The sequence below is a fragment of the Festucalex cinctus genome, chromosome 18 (genome assembly GCF_051991245.1).
Source record: "Festucalex cinctus isolate MCC-2025b chromosome 18, RoL_Fcin_1.0, whole genome shotgun sequence".
NCBI classification, from domain to species: Eukaryota; Metazoa; Chordata; class Actinopteri; order Syngnathiformes; family Syngnathidae; genus Festucalex; species Festucalex cinctus.
The window spans coordinates 2,325,158-2,350,785 of NC_135428.1; the positions used below are offsets into that span (position 1 = coordinate 2,325,158).

Consider the following 25,628-nt stretch of genomic DNA (forward strand, 5'->3'; position numbering starts at 1 on the left):
AAAAAGCCTTACTACACATGGTCGTTTTTTTGTCAAAAAAAAAGCCTTACTATACATGGTCGTTTTTTTGTCGGAAAAAAAAGCCTTACTATACATGGTCGTTTTTTTGTTGTAAAAAAAGCCTTACTATACATGGTCGTTTTTTTGTCGTAAAAAAAAGCCTTACTATACATGGTCGTTTTTTTGTCGTAAAAAAAAGCCTTACTATACATGGTCGTTTTTTTGTCGTAAAAAAAAGCCTTACTATACATGGTCGTTTTTTTGCCGTAAAAAAAAAGCCTTACTATACATGGTCGGTTTTTTTGCTGTAAAAAAAAGCCTTACTATACATGGTCGTTTTTTTGTCGTAAAAAAAAGCCTTACTATACATGGTCGTTTTTTTGCCATAAAAAAAGCCTTACTATACATGGTCGTTTTTTTGCCGTAAAAAAAAGCCTTACTATACATGGTCATTTTTTTTGCCGTAAAAAAAAGCCTTACTATACATGGTCGTTTTTTTGCCGTAAAAAAAAGCCTTACTATACATGGTCGTTTTTTTGCCGTAAAAAAAAGCCTTGCTATACATGGTCGTTTTTTTGCCGTAAAAAAAAGCCTTACTATACATGGTCGTTTTTTTGCCGTAAAAAAAAGCCTTACTATACATGGTCGTTTTTTTGCCGTAAAAAAAAAGCCTTACTATACATGGTCGTTTTTTTGCCGTAAAAAAAAAGCCTTACTATACATGGTCGTTTTTTTGTCAAAAAAAAAGCCTTACTATACATGGTCGTTTTTTTGTCGGAAAAAAAAGCCTTACTATACATGGTCGTTTTTTTGTTATAAAAAAAGCCTTACTATACATGGTCGTTTTTTTGTCGTAAAAAAAAGCCTTACTATACATGGTCGTTTTTTTGTCGTAAAAAAAAGCCTTACTATACATGGTCGTTTTTTTGTTGTAAAAAAAAGCCTTACTATACATGGTCGTTTTTTTGTCGGAAAAAAAAGCCTTACTATACATGGTCGTTTTTTTGTCGTAAAAAAAAGCCTTACTATACATGGTCGTTTTTTTGTCGTAAAAAAAAGCCTTACTATACATGGTCGTTTTTTTGCCGTAAAAAAAAAGCCTTACTATACATGGTCGGTTTTTTTGCTGTAAAAAAAAGCCTTACTATACATGGTCGTTTTTTTGTCGTAAAAAAAAGCCTTACTATACATGGTCGTTTTTTTGCCATAAAAAAAAGCCTTACTATACATGGTCGTTTTTTTGCCGTAAAAAAAAGCCTTACTATACATGGTCGTTTTTTTGCCGTAAAAAAAAGCCTTACTATACATGGTCGTTTTTTTGCCGTAAAAAAAAGCCTTGCTATACATGGTCGTTTTTTTGCCGTAAAAAAAAGCCTTACTATACATGGTCGTTTTTTTGCCGTAAAAAAAAGCCTTACTATACATGGTCGTTTTTTTGCCGTAAAAAAAAAGCCTTACTATACATGGTCGTTTTTTTGCCGTAAAAAAAAAGCCTTACTATACATGGTCGTTTTTTTGTCAAAAAAAAAGCCTTACTATACATGGTCGTTTTTTTGTCGGAAAAAAAAGCCTTACTATACATGGTCGTTTTTTTGTTATAAAAAAAGCCTTACTATACATGGTCGTTTTTTTGTCGTAAAAAAAAGCCTTACTATACATGGTCGTTTTTTTGTCGTAAAAAAAAGCCTTACTATACATGGTCGTTTTTTTGTCGTAAAAAAAAGCCTTACTATACATGGTCGTTTTTTTGCCGTAAAAAAAAAGCCTTACTATACATGGTCGGTTTTTTTGCTGTAAAAAAAAGCCTTACTATACATGGTCGTTTTTTTGTCGTAAAAAAAAGCCTTACTATACATGGTCGTTTTTTTGCCATAAAAAAAGCCTTACTATACATGGTCGTTTTTTTGTCGAAAAAAAAAGCCTTACTATACATGGTCGTTTTTTTGTCGAAAAAAAAAGCCTTACTATACATGGTCGTTTTTTTGTCGTAACAATAAGCCTTACTATACATGGTCGTTTTTTTGTCGTAAAAAAAAGCCTTACTATACATGGTCGTTTTTTTGTCGTAAAAAAAAGCCTTACTATACATGGTCGTTTTTTTGCCGTAAAAAAAAGCCTTACTATACATGGTCGTTTTTTTTGCCGTAAAAAAAAGCCTTACTATACATGGTCGTTTTTTTGTCAAAAAAAAAAGCCTTACTATACATGGTCGTTTTTTTGTCGAAAAAAAAAGCCTTACTATACATGGTCGTTTTTTTGTCGGAAAAAAAAGCCTTACTATACATGGTCGTTTTTTTGTCGTAAAAAAAAGCCTTACTATACATGGTCGTTTTTTTGTCGTAAAAAAAAGCCTTACTATACATGGTCGTTTTTTTGTCGTAAAAAAACCCTTACTATACATGGTCGTTTTTTGCCGTAGAAAAAAGCCTTACTATACATGGTCGTTTTTTTGCCGTAAAAAAAAAGCCTTACTATACATGGTCGTTTTTTTGTCAAAAAAAAAGCCTTACTATACATGGTCGTTTTTTTGTCGGAAAAAAAAGCCTTACTATACATGGTCGTTTTTTTGTTGTAAAAAAAGCCTTACTATACATGGTCGTTTTTTTGTCGTAAAAAAAAGCCTTACTATACATGGTCGGTTTTTTTGCTGTAAAAAAAAGCCTTACTATACATGGTCGTTTTTTTGTCGTAAAAAAAAGCCTTACTATACATGGTCGTTTTTTTGCCATAAAAAAAGCCTTACTATACATGGTCGTTTTTTTGCCGTAAAAAAAAGCCTTACTAAACATGGTCGTTTTTTTGCCGTAAAAAAAAGCCTTACTATACATGGTCGTTTTTTTGCCGTAAAAAAAAGCCTTACTATACATGGTCGTTTTTTTGTCCAAAAAAAAAGCCTTACTATACATGGTCGTTTTTTTGTCGTAAAAAAACCCTTACTATACATGGTCGTTTTTTGCCGTAGAAAAAAGCCTTACTATAGGGTTAGCTTACAACTTGAGCCACCTTGCTAATTGGCGACACCAAATTCCACTTAAAAAAAAAATCCCGATCCCTGGTCGTTTTTTTGCCGTAAAAAAAAGCCTTACTATACATGGTCGTTTTTTTGTCGGAAAAAAAAGCCTTACTATATGGTCGTTTTTTTGTCGGAAAAAAAAGCCTTACTATACATGGTCGTTTTTTTGTCGTAAAAAAAAGCCTTACTTTACATGGTCGTTTTTTTGTCGTAAAAAAAAGCCTTACTATACATGGTCATTTTTTTGTCGTAAAAAAAAGCCTTACCATACATGGTCGTTTTTTTGTCGTAAAAAAAAGCCTTACTATACATGGTCGTTTTTTTGCCGTAAAAAAAAGCCTTACTATACATGGTCGTTTTTTTGCCGTAAAAAAAAGCCTTACTATACATGGTCGTTTTTTTTCCGTAAAAAAAAAGCCTTACTATACATGGTCGTTTTTTTGCCGTAAAAAAAAAGCCTTACTATACATGGTCGTTTTTTTGTCAAAAAAAAACCTTACTATACATGGTCGTTTTTTTGTCGGAAAAAAAAGCCTTACTATACATGGTCGTTTTTTTGCCGTAAAAAAAAGCCTTACTATACATGGTCGTTTTTTTGCCGTAAAAAAAAGCCTTACTATACATGGTCGTTTTTTTGTCGTAAAAAAAAGCCTTACTATACATGGTCGTTTTTTTGTCGTAAAAAAACCCTTACTATACATGGTCGTTTTTTTTGCCGTAAAAAAAAGCCTTACTATACATGGTCGTTTTTTTGCCGTAAAAAAAAGCCTTACTATACATGGTCGTTTTTTTGCCGTAAAAAAAAGCCTTACTATACATGGTCGTTTTTTTGGCGTAAAAAAAGCCTTACTCTACATGGTCGTTTTTTTGCCGTAAAAAAAAGCCTTACTATACATGGTCGTTTTTTTGCCGTAAAAAAAAAGCCTTACTATACATGGTCGTTTTTTTGTCGGAAAAAAAAGCCTTACTATACATGGTCGTTTTTTTGTCGGAAAAAAAAGCCTTACTATCTATACATGGTCGTTTTTTTAACAAAATAAAAAACGCCTTACTATACATGGTCGTTTTTTTGTCGTAAAAAAAAGCCTGACTATACATGGTCGTTTTTTTGTCGTAAAAAAAGCCTGACTATACATGGTCGTTTTTTTGTCGTAAAAAAAGCCTTACTATACATGGTCGTTTTTTTGTCGGAAAAAAAAGCCTTACTATACATGGTCGTTTTTTTGTCGGAAAAAAAAGCCTTACTATACATGGTCGTTTTTTTGTCGTTAAAAAAAAGCCTTACTATACATGGTCGTTTTTTTGTTGTAAAAAAAGCCTTACTATACATGGTCGTTTTTTTGTCGGAAAAAAAAACCTTACTATACATGGTCGTTTTTTTGTCGGAAAAAAAAGCCTTACTATCTATACATGGTCGTTTTTTTAACAAAATAAAAAACGCCTTACTATACATGGTCGTTTTTTTGTCTGAAAAAAAAGCCTTACTATACATGGTCGTTTTTTTGTCGGAAAAAAAAGCCTTACTATACATGGTCGTTTTTTTGTCGTAAAAAAAAGCCTGACTATACATGGTCGTTTTTTTGCCGTAAAAAAAAAGCCTTACTATACATGGTCGTTTTTTTGTCGGAAAAAAAAGCCTTACTATACATGGTCGTTTTTTTGTCGGAAAAAAAAGCCTTACTATCTATACATGGTCGTTTTTTTAACAAAATAAAAAACGCCTTACTATACATGGTCGTTTTTTTGTCGTAAAAAAAAGCCTGACTATACATGGTCGTTTTTTTGTCGTAAAAAAAGCCTGACTATACATGGTCGTTTTTTTGTCGTAAAAAAAGCCTTACTATACATGGTCGTTTTTTTGTCGGAAAAAAAAGCCTTACTATACATGGTCGTTTTTTTGTCGGAAAAAAAAGCCTTACTATACATGGTCGTTTTTTTGCCGTTAAAAAAAAGCCTTACTATACATGGTCGTTTTTTTGTTGTAAAAAAAGCCTTACTATACATGGTCGTTTTTTTGTCGGAAAAAAAAACCTTACTATACATGGTCGTTTTTTTGTCGGAAAAAAAAGCCTTACTATCTATACATGGTCGTTTTTTTAACAAAATAAAAAACGCCTTACTATACATGGTCGTTTTTTTGTCTGAAAAAAAAGCCTTACTATACATGGTCGTTTTTTTGTCGGAAAAAAAAGCCTTACTATACATGGTCGTTTTTTTGTCGGAAAAAAAAGCCTGACTATACATGGTCGTTTTTTTGTCGTAAAAAAACGCCTTACTATACATGGTCGTTTTTTTGTCGTAAAAAAAGCCTGACTATACATGGTCGTTTTTTTGTCGTAAAAAAAGCCTTACTATACATGGTCGTTTTTTTGTCGGAAAAAAAAGCCTTACTATACATGGTCGTTTTTTTGTCGTTAAAAAAAAGCCTTACTATACATGGTCGTTTTTTTGTCGTAAAAAAAAGCCTTACTATACATGGTCGTTTTTTTGTCGGAAAAAAAAGCCTTACTATACATGGTCGTTTTTTTGTCAAAAAAAAAAGCCTTAATATACATGGTTGTTTTTTTGTCGTAAAAAAAAGCCTTACTATACATGGTCGTTTTTTTGTCGTTAAAAAAAAGCCTTACTATACATGGTCGTTTTTTTGTCGTAAAAAAAAGCCTTACTATACATGGTCGTTTTTTTGTCGGAAAAAAAAGCCTTACTATACATGGTCGTTTTTTTGTCGGAAAAAAAAGCCTTACTATCTATACATGGTCGTTTTTTTAACAAAATAAAAAACGCCTTACTATACATGGTCGTTTTTTTAATCAAATAAAAAACGCCTTACTATACATGGTCGTTTTTTTAGGTGGAAAAAAAACGCCTTACTATACATGGTCGTTTTTTTAACAAAATAAAAAATGCCTGACTATACATGGTCGTTTTTTTAGGGGGAAAAAAAACGCCTGACTATACGTGGTCGTTTTTTTAACAGAATAAAAAACGCCTTACTATACATGGTCGTTTAAAAAAAAAAAAAAAAACCTTACTATACATGGTTGTTTTTTTAGGTGGAAAAAAAACGCCTTACTATACATGGTCGTTTTTTTAACAAAATAAAAAACGCCTTACTATACATGGTCGTTTTTTTAACAAAATAAAAAACGCCTTACTATACATGGTCGTTTTTTTAACAAAATAAAAAACGCCTTGCTATACATGGTCGTTTTTTTAACAAAATAAAAAACGCCTTACTACATGGTTGTTTTTTAAAAAAAAAAAAAAACGCCTTACTATTCATGGTCGTTTTTTGAACAAAATAAAAAACACCTTACTATACATGGTCGTTTTTTTAACAAAATAAAAAAACGCCTTACTATACATGGTCATTTTTTTAGGGGGAAAAAAAACGCCTTACTATACATGGTCGTTTTTTTAACAGAATAAAAAACGCCTTAACGCAAAAACGCATGGTAGCTTTTTTAGGGGGAAAAAAAATGCCTTACTATACATGGTCGTTTTTTTAATCAAATAAAAAACGCCTTACTATACATGGTCGTTTATTTTAGGGGAAAAAAAACGCCTTACTATACATGGTCGTTTTTTTAGGGGGAAAAAAAACGCCTTACTATACATGGTCGTTTTTTTAATCAAATAAAAAACGCCTTACTATACATGGTCGTTTTTTTAACAGAATAAAAAACGCCTTACTATACATGGTCGTTTTTTTAATCAAATAAAAAACGCCTTACTATACATGGTCGTTTTTTTTTTAACAAAATAAAAAACGCCTTACTATACATGGTCGTTTTTTTTATAGTCTTTGGTGTTTCCCAGCCGGGGGATTGAACCCACGACCTCCCAGTCTGAGCATGGACACTCTACCACTAGACCACGGAGCTGGCCTTTGAAAAGGGAAAAAAACATAAAAAACGCCTGATGATACATGGTCGGTTTTAAAAAAACAAAAAAACAAAAAAAAAAAAACCCGCCTTAGTATACATGGACGTTTTTTTAACCAAATACAAAACGCCTTACTATACATGGTCGTTTTTTTTTAACAAAATAAAAACCGCCTTACTATACATGGTCGTTTTTTTAGCAAAATAAAATAGACGTTACTATACATGGTCATTTATTTTTATAGTCTTTGGTGTTTCCCAGCCGGGGGATTGAACCCACGACCTCCCAGTCTGAGGGTGGACACTCTACCACTAGACCACAGAGCTGGTCGTTGAAAAGGGAAAAAAACATAAAAAACGCCTGATGATACATGGTCGGTTTTAAAAAAAAAAAAAAAAAAAAAAAAAAAAAAAAAACAACGCCTTAGTATACATGGACGTTTTTTTAACCAAATACAAAACGCCTTACTATACATGGTCGTTTTTTTTAACAAAATAAAAACCGCCTTACTATACATGGTCGTTTTTTTAGCAAAATAAAAAAGACGTTACTATACATGGTCATTTATTTTTATAGTCTTTGGTGTTTCCCAGCCGGGGGATTGAACCCACGACCTCCCAGTCTGAGCATGGACACTCTACCACTAGACCACGGAGCTGGCCTTTGAAAAGACAAAAAAACATAAAAAACGCTTGACTATACATGGTCGGTTTAAAAAAAAAAAAAAAAAAAAAACGCCTTCGGATACATGGTCGTTTTTTAAAAAAAAAAAAAAAACGCCTTACTATACATGGTCGTTTTTTTTTAACAAAATAAAAAACGCCTTACTATACATGGTCGTTTTTTTAAACAAAATAAAAAACGCCTTACTATACATGGTCGTTTTTTTAGGGGGGAAAAAAACGCCTTACTATACATGGTCGTTTTTTTTACAAAAAAAAACAAAAAAAACGCCTTACTATACATGGTTGTTTTTTTAACAAAATAAAAAACGCCTTACTATACATGGTCGTTTTTTTAGGGGGAAAAAAACGCCTTACTATACATGGTCGTTTTTTTAGGTGGAAAAAAAACGCCTTACTATACATGGTCGTTTTTTTAATCAAATAAAAAACGCCTTACTATACATGGTCGTTTTTTTAGGGGAAAAAAAAAAAGCCTTACTATACATGGTCGTTTTTTTAGGGGGAAAAAAAACGCCTTACTATACATGGTCGTTTTTTTAGGGGGAAAAAAACGCCTTACTATACATGGTCGTTTTTTTAGGTGGAAAAAAAACGCCTTACTATACATGGTCGTTTTTTTAATCAAATAAAAAACGCCTTACTATACATGGTCGTTTTTTTAGGGGGAAAAAAAAAAGCCTTACTATACATGGTCGTTTTTTTAATCAAATAAAAAACGCCTTACTATACATGGTCATTTTTTTAGGGGGAAAAAAAACGCCTTACTATACATGGTCGTTTTTTTAACAGAATAAAAAACGCCTTAACGCAAAAACGCATGGTAGCTTTTTTAGGGGGAAAAAAAATGCCTTACTATACATGGTCGTTTTTTTAATCAAATAAAAAACGCCTTACTATACATGGTAGTTTTTTTAATCAAATAAAAAACGCCTTACTATACATGGTCGTTTTTTTTATAGTCTTTGGTGTTTCCCAGCCGGGGGATTGAACCCACGACCTCCCAGTCTGAGCATGGACACTCTACCACTAGACCACGGAGCTGGCCTTTGAAAAGGGAAAAAAACATAAAAAACGCCTGATGATACATGGTCGGTTTTAAAAAAAAACAAAACAAAAAAAAACCGCCTTAGTATACATGGGCGTTTTTTTAACCAAATACAAAACGCCTTACTATACATGGTCGTTTTTTTTTAACAAAATAAAAACCGCCTTACTATACATGGTCGTTTTTTTAGCAAAATAAAAAAGACGTTACTATACATGGTCATTTATTTTTATAGTCTTTGGTGTTTCCCAGCCGGGGGATTGAACCCACAACCTCACAGTCTGAGGGTGGACACTCTACCACTAGACCACGGAGCTGGCCTTTGAAAAGACAAACAAACATAAAAAACGCTTGACTATACATGGTCGGGTTTTAAAAAAAAAAAAAAACGCCTTCGGATACATGGTCGTTTTTTTTTTTTTTTTTTAAAAACGCCTTACTATACATGGTCGTTTTTTTTTAACAAAATAAAAAACGCCTTACTATACATGGTCGTTTTTTTAAACAAAATAAAAAACGCCTTACTATACATGGTCGTTTTTTTAGGGGGGAAAAAAACGCCTTACTATACATGGTCGTTTTTTTTACAAAAAAAAAAAAAAAACGCCTTACTATACATGGTCGTTTTTTTAGGGGGAAAAAAAAACACCTTTTGGGGGGGGAACGCCTTACTATACATGGTCGTTTTTTTTTTAACAAAATAAAAAACGCCTTACTATACATGGTCGTTTTTTTTAGGGGGGAAAAAAACGCCTTACTATACAAGGTCTTTTTTTTTACAAAAAAAAAAAAAAAACGCCTTACTATACATGGTCGTTTTTTTAGGGGGAAAAAAAAACACCTTTTGGGGGGGGAACGCCTTACTATACATGGTCGTTTTTTTAACAAAATAAAAAACGCCTTACTATACATGGTCGTTTTTTTAACAAAATAAAAAACGCCTTACTATACATGGTCGTTTTTTTAACAAAATAAAAAAACGCCTTACTATACATGGTCGTTTTTTTTAGGGGGGAAAAAAACGCCTTACTATACAAGGTCTTTTTTTTTACAAAAAAAAAAAAAAACGCCTTACTATACATGGTCGTTTTTTTAGGGGGAAAAAAAACACCTTGGGGGGGGGGGACGCCTTACTATACATGGTCGTTTTTTTTTTTAACAAAATAAAAAACGCCTTACTATACATGGTCGTTTTTTATTTGGTTAAAAAAACGACCATGTATAGTAAGGCGTTTCTTTTGCACCTAAAAAAACGACCATGTATAGTAAGGCGTTTTTTTTCCCCCTAAAAAAAACGACCATGTATAGTAAGGCGTTTTTTATTTTGTTAAAAAAACGACCATGTATAGTTAGGTTTTTTTTTCCCTCCTAAAAAAAAACCCGACCATGTATAGTAAGGGGTTTTTTTTTGGTTAAAAAAAACGACCATGTATAGTAAGGCGTTTTTTTCCCCCTAAAAAAAACGACCATGTATACTAAGGCATTTTTTTTTTTTTTTCCCCCCAAACGACCATATATAGTAAGGCGTTTTTTCCCCCCCTAAAAAAAACGACCATGTATAGTAAGGCGTTTTTTATTTTGTTAAAAAAACGACCATGTATAGTAAGGCGTTTTTTTCCCCCCTAAAAAAACGACCATGTATAGTAAGGCGTTTTTTTCCCCCCTAAAAAAAAACGACCATGTATAGTAAGGCGTTTTTTATTTTGTTAAAAAAACTACCATGTATAGTAAGGCTTTTTTTTTTTTTTGTTTGTTAAAAAAACGACCATGTATAGTAAGGCGTTTTTTATTTGGTTAAAAAAACGACCATGTATAGTAAGGCGTTTTTTATTTTGTTATAAAAACGACCATGTATAGTAAGATGTTTTTTATTTGGTTAAAAAAACGACCATGTATAGTAAGGCGTTTTTTTCCCCCCTACAAAAAACGACCATGTATAGTAAGGCGTTTTTTATTTTGTTATAAAAACGACCATGTATAGTAAGGCGTTTTTTTTCCCCCCTAAAAAAACGACCATGTATTGTAAGGCGTTTTTTATTTTGTTATAAAAACGACCATGTATAGTAAGATGTTTTTTATTTGGTTAAAAAAACGACCATGTATAGTAAGGCGTTTTTTTCCCCCCTACAAAAAACGACCATGTATAGTAAGGCGTTTTTTTTCCCCCTAAAAAAAACGACCATGTATAGTAAGGCGTTTTTTATTTTGTTAAAAAAACGACCATGTATAGTTAGGGTTTTTTTTCCCTCCTAAAAAAAAACCCGACCATGTATAGTAAGGGGGTTTTTTTTGGTTAAAAAAAACGACCATGTATAGTAAGGCGTTTTTTTCCCCCTAAAAAAAACGACCATGTATACTAAGGCATTTTTTTTTTTTTTTCCCCCCAAACGACCATATATAGTAAGGCGTTTTTTTCCCCCCTAAAAAAAACGACCATGTATAGTAAGGCGTTTTTTATTTTGTTAAAAAAACGACCATGTATAGTAAGGCGTTTTTTTCCCCCCTAAAAAAAACGACCATGTATAGTAAGGCGTTTTTTTCCCCCCTAAAAAAAAACGACCATGTATAGTAAGGCGTTTTTTATTTTGTTAAAAAAACTACCATGTATAGTAAGGCTTTTTTTTTTTTTTTTTGTTAAAAAAACGACCATGTATAGTAAGGCGTTTTTTTTCCCCCCTAAAAAAACGACCATGTATTGTAAGGCGTTTTTTATTTTGTTAAAAAAACGACCATGTATAGTAAGGCGTTTTTTTTCCCCCCTAAAAAAACGACCATGTATTGTAAGGCGTTTTTTATTTTGTTAAAAAAACGACCATGTATAGTAAGACGTTTTTTATTTGGTTAAAAAAACGACCATGTATAGTAAGGCGTTTTTTTCCCCCCTACAAAAAACGACCATGTATAGTAAGGCGTTTTTTATTTTGTTAAAAAAACGACCATGTATAGTAAGGCTTTTTTTTTTTTTGTTTGTTAAAAAAACGACCATGTATAGTAAGGCGTTTTTTATTTGGTTAAAAAAACGACCATGTATAGTAAGGCGTTTTTCCCCCCCCTAAAAAAACGACCATGTATTGTAAGGCGTTTTTTATTTTGTTAAAAAAACGACCATGTATAGTAAGGCGTTTTTTTTGCACCTAAAAAAACGACCATGTATAGTAAGACGTTTTTTTTTTTGGTTAAAAAAACGACCATGTATAGTATGGCGTTTTTTATTTGGTTAAAAAAACGACGATGTATAGTAAGGCGTTTTTTATTTGTTTAAAAAAAACGACCATGTATAGTAAGGGTTTTTTTTTCCCCCTAAAAAAAACGACCATGTATAGTAAGGCGTTTTTTCCCCCCTAAAAAAACGACCATGTATAGTAAGGCGTTTTTTTTTGCACCTAAAAAAACGACCATGTATAGTAAGGCATTTTTTATTTGGTTAAAAAAATGACCATGTATAGTAAGGCGTTTTTTTCCCCCCTAAAAAAATGACCATGTATAGTAAGGCGTTTTTTTTTTCCCCCTAAAAAAAATGTCCATGTATACTAAGGCGTTTTTTTTTGCACCTAAAAAAACGATTTATTATAAACGATTATTCTGTTAAAAAAACGACCATATATAGTAAGGCGTCTTTTATTTTGTTAAATAAACGACCATGTATAGTAAGGCATTTTTTATTTGGTTAAAAAAACGACCATGTATCGTAAGGCGTTTTTTATTTTGTTAAAAAAACGACGATGTATAGTAAGGCGTTTTTTATTTGATTAAAAAAACGACCATGTATAGTAAGGCGTTTTTTATTTTGTTCAAAAAACGACCATGTATAGTAAGGCGTTTTTTTTTTTTTTGCTAAAAAAAACGACCATGTATAGTAAGGCTTTTTTTTTTTTTTGTTAAAAAAACGACCATGTATAGTAAGGCTTTTTTTTTTTTTTTTGTTCAAAAAACGACCATGTATAGTAAGGCGTTTTTTTTTTTTTTTTGCTAAAAAAAAAACGACTATGTATAGTAAGGCTTTTTTTTTTTTTTTTCTTTAAAAAACGACCATGTATAGTAAGGCTTTTTTTTTTTTGTTAAAAAAACGACCATGTAATGTATAGTAAAGTAAGTAAAAATCCAAAAACGCCTTACTTCACATGGTCTTTTTTTTTTTAACAAAATAAAAAACGTCTTACTATACGTGGTCGTTTTTTTAACCAAATAAAAAACGCCTTACTATACATGGTCGTTTTTTTTAACAAAATAAAAAACGCCTTGCTACACATGGTCTTTTTTTTTTTTTTTTAACAAAATAAAAAACGTCTTACTATACGTGGTCGTTTTTTTAACCAAATAAAAAACGCCTTACTATACATGGTCGTTTTTTTTTAACAAAATAAAAAACGCCTTACTATATATGGTCGTTTGGGGGGAAAAAAAAAAAAAAATGCCTTAGTATACATGGTCGTTTTTTTTTTTTTTAAACGCCATACTATATACATGGTAGTTTGAAAAAAAAAAAAAAAAAAACCCCAAAAAACGGCTTACTATACATGGTCGTTTGAAAAAAACAAAACAAAACAAAAAAAAACGCCTTACTATACATGGTCGTTTTTTTTTTGTTTTTTTTTAAACGCCTTATTATACATGGTCGTTTGAAAAAAAAAAAAACGGTATACGTCTTTAAAAAAAAAACAAACGCATTACTATATATGGTCGTTTATAAAAAACAAAAAAAAAAAACAAATAAAAAAAAAAACGCCATACATCTTTAAAAAACAACCAAAAAAAAAAAAACCTGGCTTACTATACATTGTCTTTAAAAAACAAAAACAAATGCCGTACTATACATGGTCGTTTTAAAAAAAAAGAAAAAAAAAAAGAAAAACGCCTTAGTATACATGGTCATTTTTTTTTTTAAATGCCATACAATATTCATGGTCGTTAAAAAAAAAAGAAAAAAAAAAGAAAAAAAAAACACCATACTATACAAGGTCATTTGAAGAAAAAAAAAAAAAAAGGCTTACTATACATGGTCGTTTTTTTTTATTTATTTTTTTATTTTTTTAAACGCCAAACGCCATGGTCGTTTAAAAAAACAAACAAACAAAAAAAAAAAAAAACACCTTACTATACATCCATCCATTTTCTTGACCGCTTATTCCTCACAAGAGTCGCCGGGGATGCTGGAGCCTATCTCAGCTGGCTTTGGGCAGTAGGCGGGGTACACCCTGGACTGGTTGCCAGCCACTTGCAATACACCATACATGCTGTCCTAGCTCGGGTAAAATGTGACGACATTTTCCTCCTATAACCTCTGCGGGGCCAGTGCTTGTTAACAGATGGCTGCGTTTTGACAAAAAGTTGGACGTTCCCCTCCGCTACCCTGAAAGACTTTTCCAGGAACAATTGGAGTTGTGAGATTTCAACAATTGCCAATCCATGGATTTCGTCCTCGACTTCCACCAAAAAAAAAATATTTTTTTTTTAGTCAGCAATAATTTTGAAGAAAGACAATTAACAAAGTGAGTAAAATCCCAAAGACAAATTCAGTACACATTTTTTAATAACATGGCACAATTTACATAACACATGTTTAAATGAGCGGCATGCTGAAGATTCAGTCACTTAATATTTTGACAATTTTGTACATGATCTACAAATACTTTCAGTTTTTTTTTCACCTGTACATGTTAACAGCAAAGAAAAAAAAAAAAAATCTTTTTGCAATACGCATCAACTAACCACTATGGCTCCGGGTGCACATTTTTATCTTGAATTAAAAATAACACCGCACCACAAAATATTCACCGAATTTGAAGCGCACAACTAAACTTTCGGTGGACTACTAAAAATAGATCTCTGCTTGTTTGAAACAAAATGTTCATAGTTAGCTTTTTTTGTCTTTTGATTTTGTCAGTACCACAACTGAAGAAAGCACTTTGAATACACCAACGGAATCGAGTTCCAGAACATGAACTTTACACGCCTTCATCCAAGCAAATTTTTTACAAATGATGTGTTCTCCCACAACGTGACCAAAGGCAGGCGAGTGAATTCTTCACATTTGTGATGCCTGTTCTTTCATACAGAAACTCTTTTAAATACAATATAGTCTTCTTGGATTGTCTTTCCGTACCAAGTGATTCTGAAAACAACATAATTGATTTAAAGCAGTGGTTCTTGATGTTGTTGGACGTGCTGAATCGCACCAGTTTCCTACGCGCATTCACCGAATCCTTCATGTTGAAAAATACAATGTGAATTTTTTTTTTTTGTAATTGGTTTTACTGATGAGCAAAATTAAGAGAGAAAGGGAAAGTAGCCTTTACATCAAATTTGTCTGTCTTCACCTTAAATTCGGAAAGTGTTCTTGTATTCCGCATTTCCATGCAGCAACTAGTTTTGCTGGCGCGCTAGTTGTGCTGGACTAGAATTGCTTAACTGACTCCCATACTCTATTCAATTATATATATAGATCACTTTAAAACAGTTTTCTTAAGATGGAACAGAGGATACAATGAAAACAGTAGAGGCCCCAGAATTGAACCCTGTGGAACACCATCAGTTCCGTTATATCAATTCATATTGCACATATTCGTCCGACCACTTTTTTTTTTTTTTTTGCTCGACATAATATGACGGGACCACAATAATAAAGAAATCACACGATGCACATGAGCAACAAGTCGACGACTGAGCGCACCGACACAGATCGGCGAAGCAACGCAACACGATCGCCTGCAGCCAACGACGGCCAAGCGTAATCATCATGAATCATTTGAGTCGGGCGCGTGTGTGTCTCGACAACCGCGCACTCACTGATTGAACCCAGGTAAAGAACCACTGATTTAAAGCTGTCTACAGCAAGCAAACAATTTGAGAAATATGGTCAAGTTGTGGAGAGAATACAGCGTTTTTTTGACCGTTATTGGTAAAGAGCATTGGTGATGGAGGGAGGCCAGACTTGTTGCATAGTAGAAGATGGGCTCTCTGGTACAATGCGAATCTGCTGTGCCAAAAAATAAAAATAAAAAAAACAGAAAAAAAATGCAAAAGCACATTCTGAATCACTGCCTAAATACTTCTTTATGTACATTTGTCCAAAGTAAAGCTTTCAAATGACCCTTTTGCATATTTGTACCATGATCCATACAAAGCGAGCACAGTGACTGTACATTTTATCGACACACTTTGCTGTCTGTCAGTGCTAAAGTATCTGTACATTCCAAAATCGTACTCCACTTTGCTATACAATAGAAAGACTGGATACACACACACACACACGCACAAAAAAGCTGCAGCAACATTGGAAAAAAAAAAAAGGTCTGGAAAAGCAAAAAGTTTCTGTGTTCACTGTCTTGAGAAAATCGATTTCCTTGTGCGGGCACGTGTCGGCCCACATAAGTTATTCACAGCTATGTTACAGTCGTGCTTTGCCCGAAGCGAAGTGCTGGGTGGGAGATTAGCGTGAGCGAGGTGAGGCTCAGCTCACCGTGCCTCGATGTCCTTGTGAGGAGGTCTGTCTCTGATATCGGCCGCCAGGGGAGCGGTCCGTCTAGGCGAGCCAGGTCTGGCGCCCAACGTGGGGATGAGTGGGGGCGGGGCGCTAAGGGAGGCGGTGGGCGGAGTTTTATTCAGAATACTGTTCTGGTGGGCGGCGGCGACGGCGGCGGCCGCCGCAGGGCTGACCCTGGAGTAGTGCATGCCCGGCAGTCCCGGGGCCATGAGGCCCTGGGCGTGGTGGGGGAGGTGTCCGTCGAGGGCCGGGTGGTGCATGGCGGGGTGGATGCGCCCGTGCTCGTAGTCCTCTCTGAGGAGGCGCTCGCGCTCCTCCAGCTGAGCGCGCTCGTGCTCCCTCCTCTGCTCCAAGGCGAGAGGATGCACGTGGTCGCGGTTGAAATCGTGAGGCTCGCGCTCCCTGTAGGAACGCTCGGCCTCGTAAAGGCGCGGAGCCGCCAGGCGGTGGAGGGGATCGTTCCTGAGCAACAGATCCCGAGCCAGGGGGTCCCGTCGGTGGATGTCCAATCCCCGGTAAGGGTCCCTCATTGGGTCCCAGTGGAAGGCGGGGTAGGGGAAGCGTTCCGCGCCCGGGATTGGGCTGATACCCATGAAGGGCGCCACCACTCGAGTTCTCTCAAGACTGCTCATGTTGTTGATCGGATGAACCCCCGCCATGCTCATGGGCATCGGCATCGAGGACGGCGGGTGGAGGTTGGGCGCCGACGGCGCCGACGGGTGCTCGCCGCTTTTCTCCGCCGCCCCCTCTTGGTCCTCCTTTCGCTCTTCTTTCACTTTCACCTCGCTGTTCTTCTTGTTCTCAAACGGAAGCTCTCCTTTCTTCTCGGCGAGCTCCCTGCTCAGGCCCCCGTTGGGACGCTCCAGGCTCGTCTGTCGGATGTAAGGCGAGGTCGCGCCCCTGTTGGCCACTTTGTCCTCTGATACTCTCCCGTCGTGGACGGCGGGCGGGTCCTTCTCACTGTGCTGGTTGTCTTTCAGCTTGTGGTCGTCCGTGCTGCCCTCTTTCCAAGAATCAGCCATTTCCCTTTCTCGCTCTTTGGCCTTGTTCTCCTTGTCTCTCTGAGGGTCTGCGGAGGAAGGGGGCAGGTGGTTCCGATGGTGCTCGGGGGGGCGATTGTGACCGAGAAGACTGATGGGGTTCGCCGGGACCGGGGAGGGGTGGCTCGGGTGACGTTTCTCCACAGATTCCCTTGAAACAGAAAAAAAAGATCTCATGATCTCATGTAGACTTCATTACCTCTCCCAAGCACAAATGTTTTGATTGTGGCTAATTTGTTTGGCACTTAAGTGATTATGGGGCAGAATTTGATGATTTTCGATCAAAAATCCCAAATTACAACCCAGTTACACATACAGTACAGATTTTGAACATTTAACTAGTGACGGACAAAATGAAACTTCATGAAGCTTCATGAAACACTTGTGATATTTTTGACTCCTCTCGATGGTGCTCTTGGTTTAAATATAAAGGCTAGTGCAATGAAAGTGATGACATTTCCACGGCATCTTGAAACCAAGAGCGCATCTAAAATATATAAATAAGTCAAAAATATCACAAGTGCTTCATGAAGCTTCATGAAACACTTGTGATATTTTTGACTCCTCTAGATGGTGCTCTTGGTTCAAATATAAAGTCTAGTGCAATGAAAGTGATGACATTTCCGCGGCATCTTGAAACCAAGAGCGCATCTTGAGAAGTCAAAAATATAACAAGTGCTTCATGAAGCTTCATGAAGGTTCATTTGTCCATAAAAAAAATAAATGTATATTGTATTTGTAACAGGGTTCTAATAGTTTTTTTCATTATAGTAATTTGCCTTACTTTTAATTAGTTTTTAGAGTGGATTTGTATTTATTTTCCGCAAAATGCTTCGTTTTAGTTTAGTTTATAATATAAATGACAATTCCCAAATTCCTTGTTCTGTATGACTGTACAGTCATACCAAAATAAATACATTTAAAATAAACCTTGACATTAACTGACAAATAAAATAGTTTTTTTTTCTAGTTTAGATGTAGTAATTTCATCAGTTTTCTTAATTCTGATAACTTTGACGTGATTTAACGTGAAGCCCACCTGTCTTTGTCGTCTTTACTGCTAACCGAGTCCCGTTTGTCAGAATCCCGGTCCCTCTCGTGCGAGCTGACCGAGGCGCTCCTCTCCGAGTCGCCGGGTTTTAGCCAGGGCGGGGGCGTGGGGAAGGACGGCGGCGTGCGGTGCAGGCGGTTCCAGGGCTCCTGGTGGTTGCTGTTGGCAGCGCCGGCAAAGTGCTGCTGCGAGTTGGGGCCATCTTTATGGCCGAACATGGAGTTGGCCGCTGTCAGGGATTCAACACACGGAAAAGCACAGCAAGTACGCCAGTTAAATGCGTATCGCGACCGTTGGGCAGACGCGTTTGTTTGCAAATCCACTTTTGGGGAAACGGACGTTCGTGAGGCTAAAACTCACTTAGTGCCGGATTTCCCAGTCCTCCGAACGCTGATGAACTGAGAGCTCCCAGCCCGCCGAAGGTGGGCGGCCGACTGAAAGGTTCTGAAAAAAAAAATAAAATAAAATAAAAAAAGAGATGAAACGTGAGCTTGACGGGAATATCGTCAGCAAATTCACGTTCAGAAAGAAGGCGCGCCTACCGAAGTGAGGTGCTGGGGTGAGGAAGTTGGCGGGGTGGTGCGGCGGATGGCTGAAGGGACCTGCCGATGGGTGGGTTGGACCTGAGGGAGGCGAAGAAAGAAGTTGACTTCTTTTGATTGTTTTTAGTTTCAACATTCCTCAGAAAAATCCATTCACGAATCATGATCAAACTAAACACGATGTTATAAGTATATAACTTCTTTCTTAAAAACAGAATAACATAAATAAATGAAAACATGATCATCCAAACACATCAAACAAACGGTCTTAGAAAATCACTTGAAACACAAAATAGATTTTTTTTTTCTCCCTTAAAGTTATACTTTATAAATGCGAAATGATGTTGTTTGGAGACGGCATAGTTTGTCCACTGCAAAATGTTTGAAATTCTTGGCACTTTATGAAAAAGAAGCTTCAAGCCTTTCATGTTGCGCGATTATGTAAACCAGATGTCCTCCACCGTGCTGTTTTTAAGATCAAATCATTCACATGTGTAACGTCTCCCACGAATGTATAAACACCATCATCAGTATTTGCTTTTATTAGCGAGACTAACAAATGATCATTTTACAACTTCATTACTGATCGTGTCATTCTCAAAAATGTGCGCTGGGAGGAAACCTTCAACTGCATTTCAGAAGTAAGATGAACGGAGCAAGAAGCGAGATGGTTCCAGCTTAAAAAAAATAAAGTTGTGTAGCAACATTTCACCTTTGAGCTGAATTGTGGCTCACCTGCAGCAGAGAAGAGCGTGGCGGGCCGTGCCAGGTCACTGGGGTGATGGATGGCGCCGAAGAGGCTCGGGCCCGGGGGTCGACTCAGGAACTCGGGCTTGAGGCCAAAGTCTAACTTGTGAGGGTCGACCTGCATCTGCTGCTGGAAGACACCAAAACCCGAACAGAGAAACACTTGTGAAAAAACGCTTCATGGAAGCATGGAAGTCGATGGTCACACTTGATTCAGCCCGATTCCAAAAGGAGAAGTGCAAAGAATCCTCACCTTGACTTTTTGTTGATGGTGGTATATCTGCCAGGCAGTGTGGACGTGCATGGCACACCACTTTCCCGGCTTCTAAAAGGCGCAAGACACAAATATACATGAATCACACAACACCACAAAAATTGGTGTGTCACCATAATTAAATATTACGGTAGCAGTGTATTTATTTTTGGTGAAAAGTCGTGCGTCATGTCTCTCAAGTATGACGGACTGATTACTCACCCTGAGAATGGGCCGAAACGGATCCGCTAGCTACAGAAAGGAGGGAGAGGGGAGGAAAAAAGGTGGAGAAATTTTACTTTATTTATATTGGCAACTCTAGAATATTGTATTGACTTAAGCGTTCACACTTAACTCATTCAAACCCAAAAACTTAATTTTTTTTTAAATACTTTGTCCTTCACTCCCAAAGACGTATTTATATGTTTTTTTAATGTATGTGTTTTGTTGGGTTTTTTTAATGCTAGAGCACACAGGCTTTGATACAGCTTCCGACACGAAGAGGTTGCTTAAAGCAAGGCAGTTACTACAAAAACGGCCAGCAGGTGGCAGCAGAGTATAAGAGATCAGCCAGGGCCATATTGTAACAAGCTCTTTTCAACAGGTTTGTGAATAATGATGAAACTTAGCTCCATTCTAATGCTGATTGCTGCAAAACAGAAGCAGAAACAAATACACTTTTTTTTTTTTTTTTCCCTGCCTTGTATCTCATCTCACTCGAATAGATCCGCCCCTGCTCTGAGCAGAGCATGATCAGGAATAAGATGGCAATTTTTCAAGCAGTGTTTACTTGACGATGTTAATCATTCATGTGATATGTACACAGAGCAGACCTTGACACCAGAAAGTGGAGGAGGGTCGCTAAAAACAAAAAACAAAAAAAAAACTTAACGGTGGGCCACAAACAGGTTGCAATTTGGACATGTTAACCGAACCTCTGTAAATCATAATTCACGATACTGAGATTGTAAAGTCTGAATGGTTATTGCAAACAGTGGACTTTGTTCTTTGAGAAGCTCTCATGAATCCAACAAAAAAAAAAATGCATTTTCATCTTTAACTCATTCAAACCCCAAAACGTGTTAACACGTTTTTTTTTTGTTTTTTTTTAATACTTTGTACTGCACTCCAAAAACATATTTTATGTTTTTTTTTTCTTTTTAATGCAAGAGCATACAGAAGGCTTTGAAGCAGCTTCTGACATGAATAAGTGGCTTAAAGCAATAGTAGTTATTACAAAAAAACGGCCAGCAGGTGGCAGCAGAGTATAAGAGATCAGCTAGGGCCATGTTGCAACAAGTTCTTTTTGCCCGTTTTTTCACCAGGTTTTGTGAATAACGATGAAACTTTGTACTCTAATGATAACTGCTGCAAAACGGCAACAGATATAAACATACTTTATTTTCCTGATGAAAGAAGAGACTCTAATCTTTCTTTAAGTAATTTCCATGTTTTTATATGAATATGACCTCTGTGGGCCTTGCAAAATCAGTCAAAATCCAGTAAAGCAACCGGGAGCGTGAAAATGGCTGTGAGTGAATGAGTTCAATACAAATATTACTTTTAGTTCATTGGCCAAATGTGCCTAATTGAATGTGGTGAGTTTTTTCGCTGAGAAGGTTCGATTTCCTCACCCTCGGGTCCTTCTGTAAGAAAGTATGTGGGACAGCGCCAGGCCTCGAGGACACATCGAGAGGATTCGAGGTCTACACAGGACGACATGAACAATTAAAGAAGAAAATCAGTAAATCGGTGTCTTATTTGAAGTTGTTGGAAGGCGCGTGTTGTTACCTTGGGCTGAAATGCGCCCTGCAGTGAGCTGAAGGGCCCAGTTGGAGGGATGACAGGGGGGAGGCCCGACATGGCCGGTGGGTACGAGTGAAAGAGCTGAGGATGAAAAAAAAAAAAGACCACCACTTAGAAAGATGCAAACATCCAACCTTAAAAATCAAATCGGCTTCTTCATTTTTTATGAGGATTATTTTCGTACGAAAAAGCACAAGACATGAAAGTGGAGCTTTCTATCTATCTCCAGCTTCTTTGATATAAAAAAAACTAGGCTGAAGAATGATGCAACGTTTGCGAGGCTAATGAAAACCAAGTAAACAAGCGATCAAGGCTTTCATGAAGTATCTTGCTGAGAAACACGTGGTCATCTGTCTCTCATTATCATCTGGATTAAAATGTTCTTGTCTGTTGTGTGTAAAAAAAAATTAAAAAAAATGAAGCTGTTTTTCTAACTGTAATGACTGCATAAAAAACATATAGAAAAAAAAATTCCTGTTTGATTTCGAAGTGGCCCTAGTAGCATCCTTAAATTTTTCTGTTTGTGGCCGTTGGAGGAAAAAGTTTGGGCATCTCTACTGCTTAAATACAGTAGACCTTACTTATAATTTGTTCTTATTAAAAAGCATAATATACATCGGATTGTTATCTGTATTTTACTTGATTTTTAAATCAAGGTTGATGCATAATAATATATAAAAATAAATTTCTTTATATGTTGGAAAGTTTTCTAAAAATCAATACATGCTATTGCAATCAATCTGACATGTACACAAAATACAATACAAAAAAAAATAAAAAATTATGACAACCAACCATGTTCGAATTAATATCTTGGATTTATTTTTTTAAGTTTATATGGAAGTGGGGAACTGCCAATGTGGATTATTGAGTGCTGACTATGTTTGAACGTAGTCGCAAGTACTTTTGAATGTACTTGTCGTCTAAATGCTATAAATAAGTATATTAAATGCTACAAACAGTATATTTTCCCATAATGCCATGGTGCATTATATAGAAAGTGGCAACGTAAGATGGCCACTTCCGACGGCTTCACTTCTCCCCACGTGGCATTGACGGTCTATTCATATGCAAGTCAGTGGCTTGCGTGTAACATATTTAAACGCGTTTGAATGTTTTTCCCACATTGGCTGTTCCACGCTTCAGTATGTTTAGAATGTTATGTAAAAAAAAAAAAATGAAGCTATGAAAAAAAATGGAAACAAGCAAAATACCAGATTAAGACGCGGCTGATGATGATTGCCATGAAAAGTATCCCAAACCGTGCACTTGATCTTATACACTTGAATGACAGAAGAGGAAAGCCAAATGAAAACTCACACTGTGTCTGTAGAAGGGGTCGACTTTAGTTGGGTATTTGTCAAACTGTAGGAGAAACGAAAAGAGAGCTAAGCACAACATTCAAGGACATCAAGAAAAGCAGAAATTAGCCTCTTTTGGGTATTTTCAGTACAAAACTGTGAACACACTAATGAATTGACCACTTCCCAACAAGATTTCCCCCCCATTCTCCCCCTTTGGTGATCATGTGTAGCTCTTGTAAAACAGCATCTCCTTTGCTCTCTTTTTTTTTAGTGGCGGAGGGCAAGCTTGGGGTGAACATTTCCCCAGTCAAGACTAAACAGCGCAGCTATTAAGAGGCTCTTTATGGCCTCATTAGCTGTCAGAGGCCAAGCCTTGCTTGCTGCCTTTGAGCGATCATCAGAGCCAGGCAAACCGCTAATGAGTGTCTGTAGATGCCTTTGAAAGCTTGAGCTCGTTGCCCGCGCTCGCAAGCGACAGTGAGGATCTTAATGTAAGGCTTATGTCGGTAATGAAAACGCCCTGACGGCGCCATGTGATGTCATTACGTTCGGAGGGAATTAAGTGTATTATGTTCGAAAACTATGCTTGAAGCCAGTTATTGCCAATTTACAAACAGAGGGCCAGAAACAACACGAGAATGGCTTTCGGGGTGAATACAAGCGTCGTCGCGGTATGGACAGACACACACGGTCATCATTGAGAGGCGCCGCAAAGCCACAAGCATGAACGACGTGCCGCTTAAACGCACGCCAGTTTGTGTAAAATCTTCCCTATCGCAGGCCCAGCGGGAAAACACTACTGACAGGCCGATGTTTTTTTTTTTCAAGGCCGATAGCGAAACTGATTATTAGCAGAAAAGCCGATACGCCAAGCCGATATTCATTTACAATAAAAGAGAAAATATTAGTGTAAAAAAATAAATAAATAAATAAAAATAGTGAACTTTTTCTTTCAATTTTAAACATATAAAGAATTGACAGATTTGTTTAAAAATAAAAATTGCAAGAAGCTTCCAGGGTCATCAGCATGTATTAAGCTAATTAAAAACTAAGCAAGTAAATAGCTCGTTGAAGTTTTCTACTGTAAATAAAGTTTTCCAAAATTTAAACATCCATCCATCCATTTTCTTGACCGCTTATTCCTCACAAGGGTCTGGGAGATGCTGGAGCCTATCCCAGCCGGCTATGGGCAGTAGGCGGGGTACACCCTGGACTGGTCGCCAGCCAATCGCAGGGCACACAGAGACGAACAACCATCCACACGCACAAGCACACCGACGGGACAATTCGAGCGCCCAATTAACCTGCCATGCATGTCTTTGGAATGTGGGAGGAGCCCGGAGTACCCGGAGAAGACCCACACGGGCACGGGGAGAACATGCAAACTCCACCCAGGAAGGCCGGAGCCTGGACTCGAACCCGAGTCCTCAGAACTGGGAGGCGGACGTGCTAACCAGTCATCCGCCCAAATTGAAACATAATTTTCTAATTTAATTTAATTTTTTTTTTTTTTTTACATTTAAAAAAAAAATGTGTAGGGAGTTCCTAGCATCTGCATCTTTTTTTTTTTTTTTTTTTTTTTTTTTTTTTTTAAAGTGGAAATTTAAATACTGTAGTTCCATAAATGAAAGGTTTCCTGTATGACACAGAGCGACAAATGCATGCGAATGTAGCTAATTTTTATTTTTTTTTCAGGGTTCCTAAAAGGTTTCAAAAGATCTTTGTAGTGAAAAATTGTGTGAATATGTTCGAAATGTGTTTACGACAAAAACTGTCGGTCAACATCTTCCAAATCCTGATGAAAAACCTTAAATTCGCCATGTTCGCAAGCATTCACCGCTCAGCGAGATTCCAGCTTTAATCGGCCATCAGATTAGTAAAAACGCCGACGCCGATATTTGCCATTTTGACAGAAAATCGGCCCACCCGCTGCTCGACACGCGCGAAACGCATGAATACATGACCCAACACGGTTGCGTTCTACTTATCCTCACATTTCTGGCAGGGGTACGCACCATGGACGGTGCTGGGGTGGGCATAATGGCGTGGGGGAATGGCGTGAAGGTGTGCTGGTGCGTGTGCTGGTGGGTGTGTTGGTGCTGATGCTGGTGCTGATGCTGGTGCTGGTGGAACTCGGTGCGCAGGTAGGGCGGGGGCCCCAGCGAAGCGCCACGGTCGGCGCTCTGGGAGGCCAGGAAACGCGTGTTGAGCTCCTGCCGCAGAAGGTCTTGCTCTGGAAATGACGAGAGAGGAAGGAACGGTCAAGCTAACGTCGCTCAAGCTAACATCGGAGGATGTACTGTTTGTTTTGATGGACTGAAACAATCGTAACGTAAAGTAAGTAAAGTGTAAAGAATTTTACACACTCCATATAAAGGAACCTGTCAGTACTATAAATGCGTCATTTCCTTCAGATCCATCTCGTCAATAAAAGACGATTTAATACGTATTTTGATAGATTTGAAAGGGGGAACAATTAGATTTAGTTTGATAGAATCCACTCATATTTTTTCAAATGAAAACTGACTACTTTCATGCATACATTGTATAATAATTATTATTTGTAACTAATTTGCTCCCAATAACGTGTAAATACGTTTTTTTATGTTTTAAGTGTCCCAAAGACGTATTTATACGTTATTTATTTATTTTTATTTTTTTATGCTAGAGCATACAGAAGGCTTTGATGCAGCCTCTCAACTGCAAAGAACGGTTGCAGAAACACAAACGGCCAGCAGGTGGAAGCAGAGCAAAGGAGATCAACCAGGGCCAT

At 36.7% G+C, this 25,628-nt stretch overlaps 1 protein-coding gene across 15 annotated transcripts in view; it reads right to left on the bottom strand.

Moving 5' to 3' along the window:
• Nucleotides 1-14,141: 14,141 nt before the first annotated feature.
• Nucleotides 14,142-25,628, bottom strand: part of auts2a (activator of transcription and developmental regulator AUTS2 a) — a 298,303-nt gene continuing 286,816 nt past the window's right edge. For 10 of the 15 annotated variants that reach the window (XM_077504573.1, XM_077504572.1, XM_077504583.1 and 7 more), the window contains 11 exons: nucleotides 24,850-25,088; nucleotides 22,872-22,916; nucleotides 21,537-21,632; nucleotides 21,380-21,451; nucleotides 19,968-19,997; nucleotides 19,746-19,817; nucleotides 19,481-19,622; nucleotides 18,746-18,826; nucleotides 18,564-18,647; nucleotides 18,192-18,444; nucleotides 14,142-17,303 (listed from right to left, as the gene is read on the bottom strand). In XM_077504573.1, the coding sequence (XP_077360699.1) occupies nucleotides 16,085-17,303; nucleotides 18,192-18,444; nucleotides 18,564-18,647; nucleotides 18,746-18,826; nucleotides 19,481-19,622; nucleotides 19,746-19,817; nucleotides 19,968-19,997; nucleotides 21,380-21,451; nucleotides 21,537-21,632; nucleotides 22,872-22,916; nucleotides 24,850-25,088 (2,333 nt within the window). In that variant the 3' untranslated portion in view covers nucleotides 14,142-16,084. The remainder of the gene's footprint in view (nucleotides 17,304-18,191; nucleotides 18,445-18,563; nucleotides 18,648-18,745; nucleotides 18,827-19,480; nucleotides 19,623-19,745; nucleotides 19,818-19,967; nucleotides 19,998-21,379; nucleotides 21,452-21,536; nucleotides 21,633-22,871; nucleotides 22,917-24,849; nucleotides 25,089-25,628) is intronic. The other 5 variants (XM_077504580.1, XM_077504586.1, XM_077504581.1 and 2 more) reach the window with 4 other exon arrangements.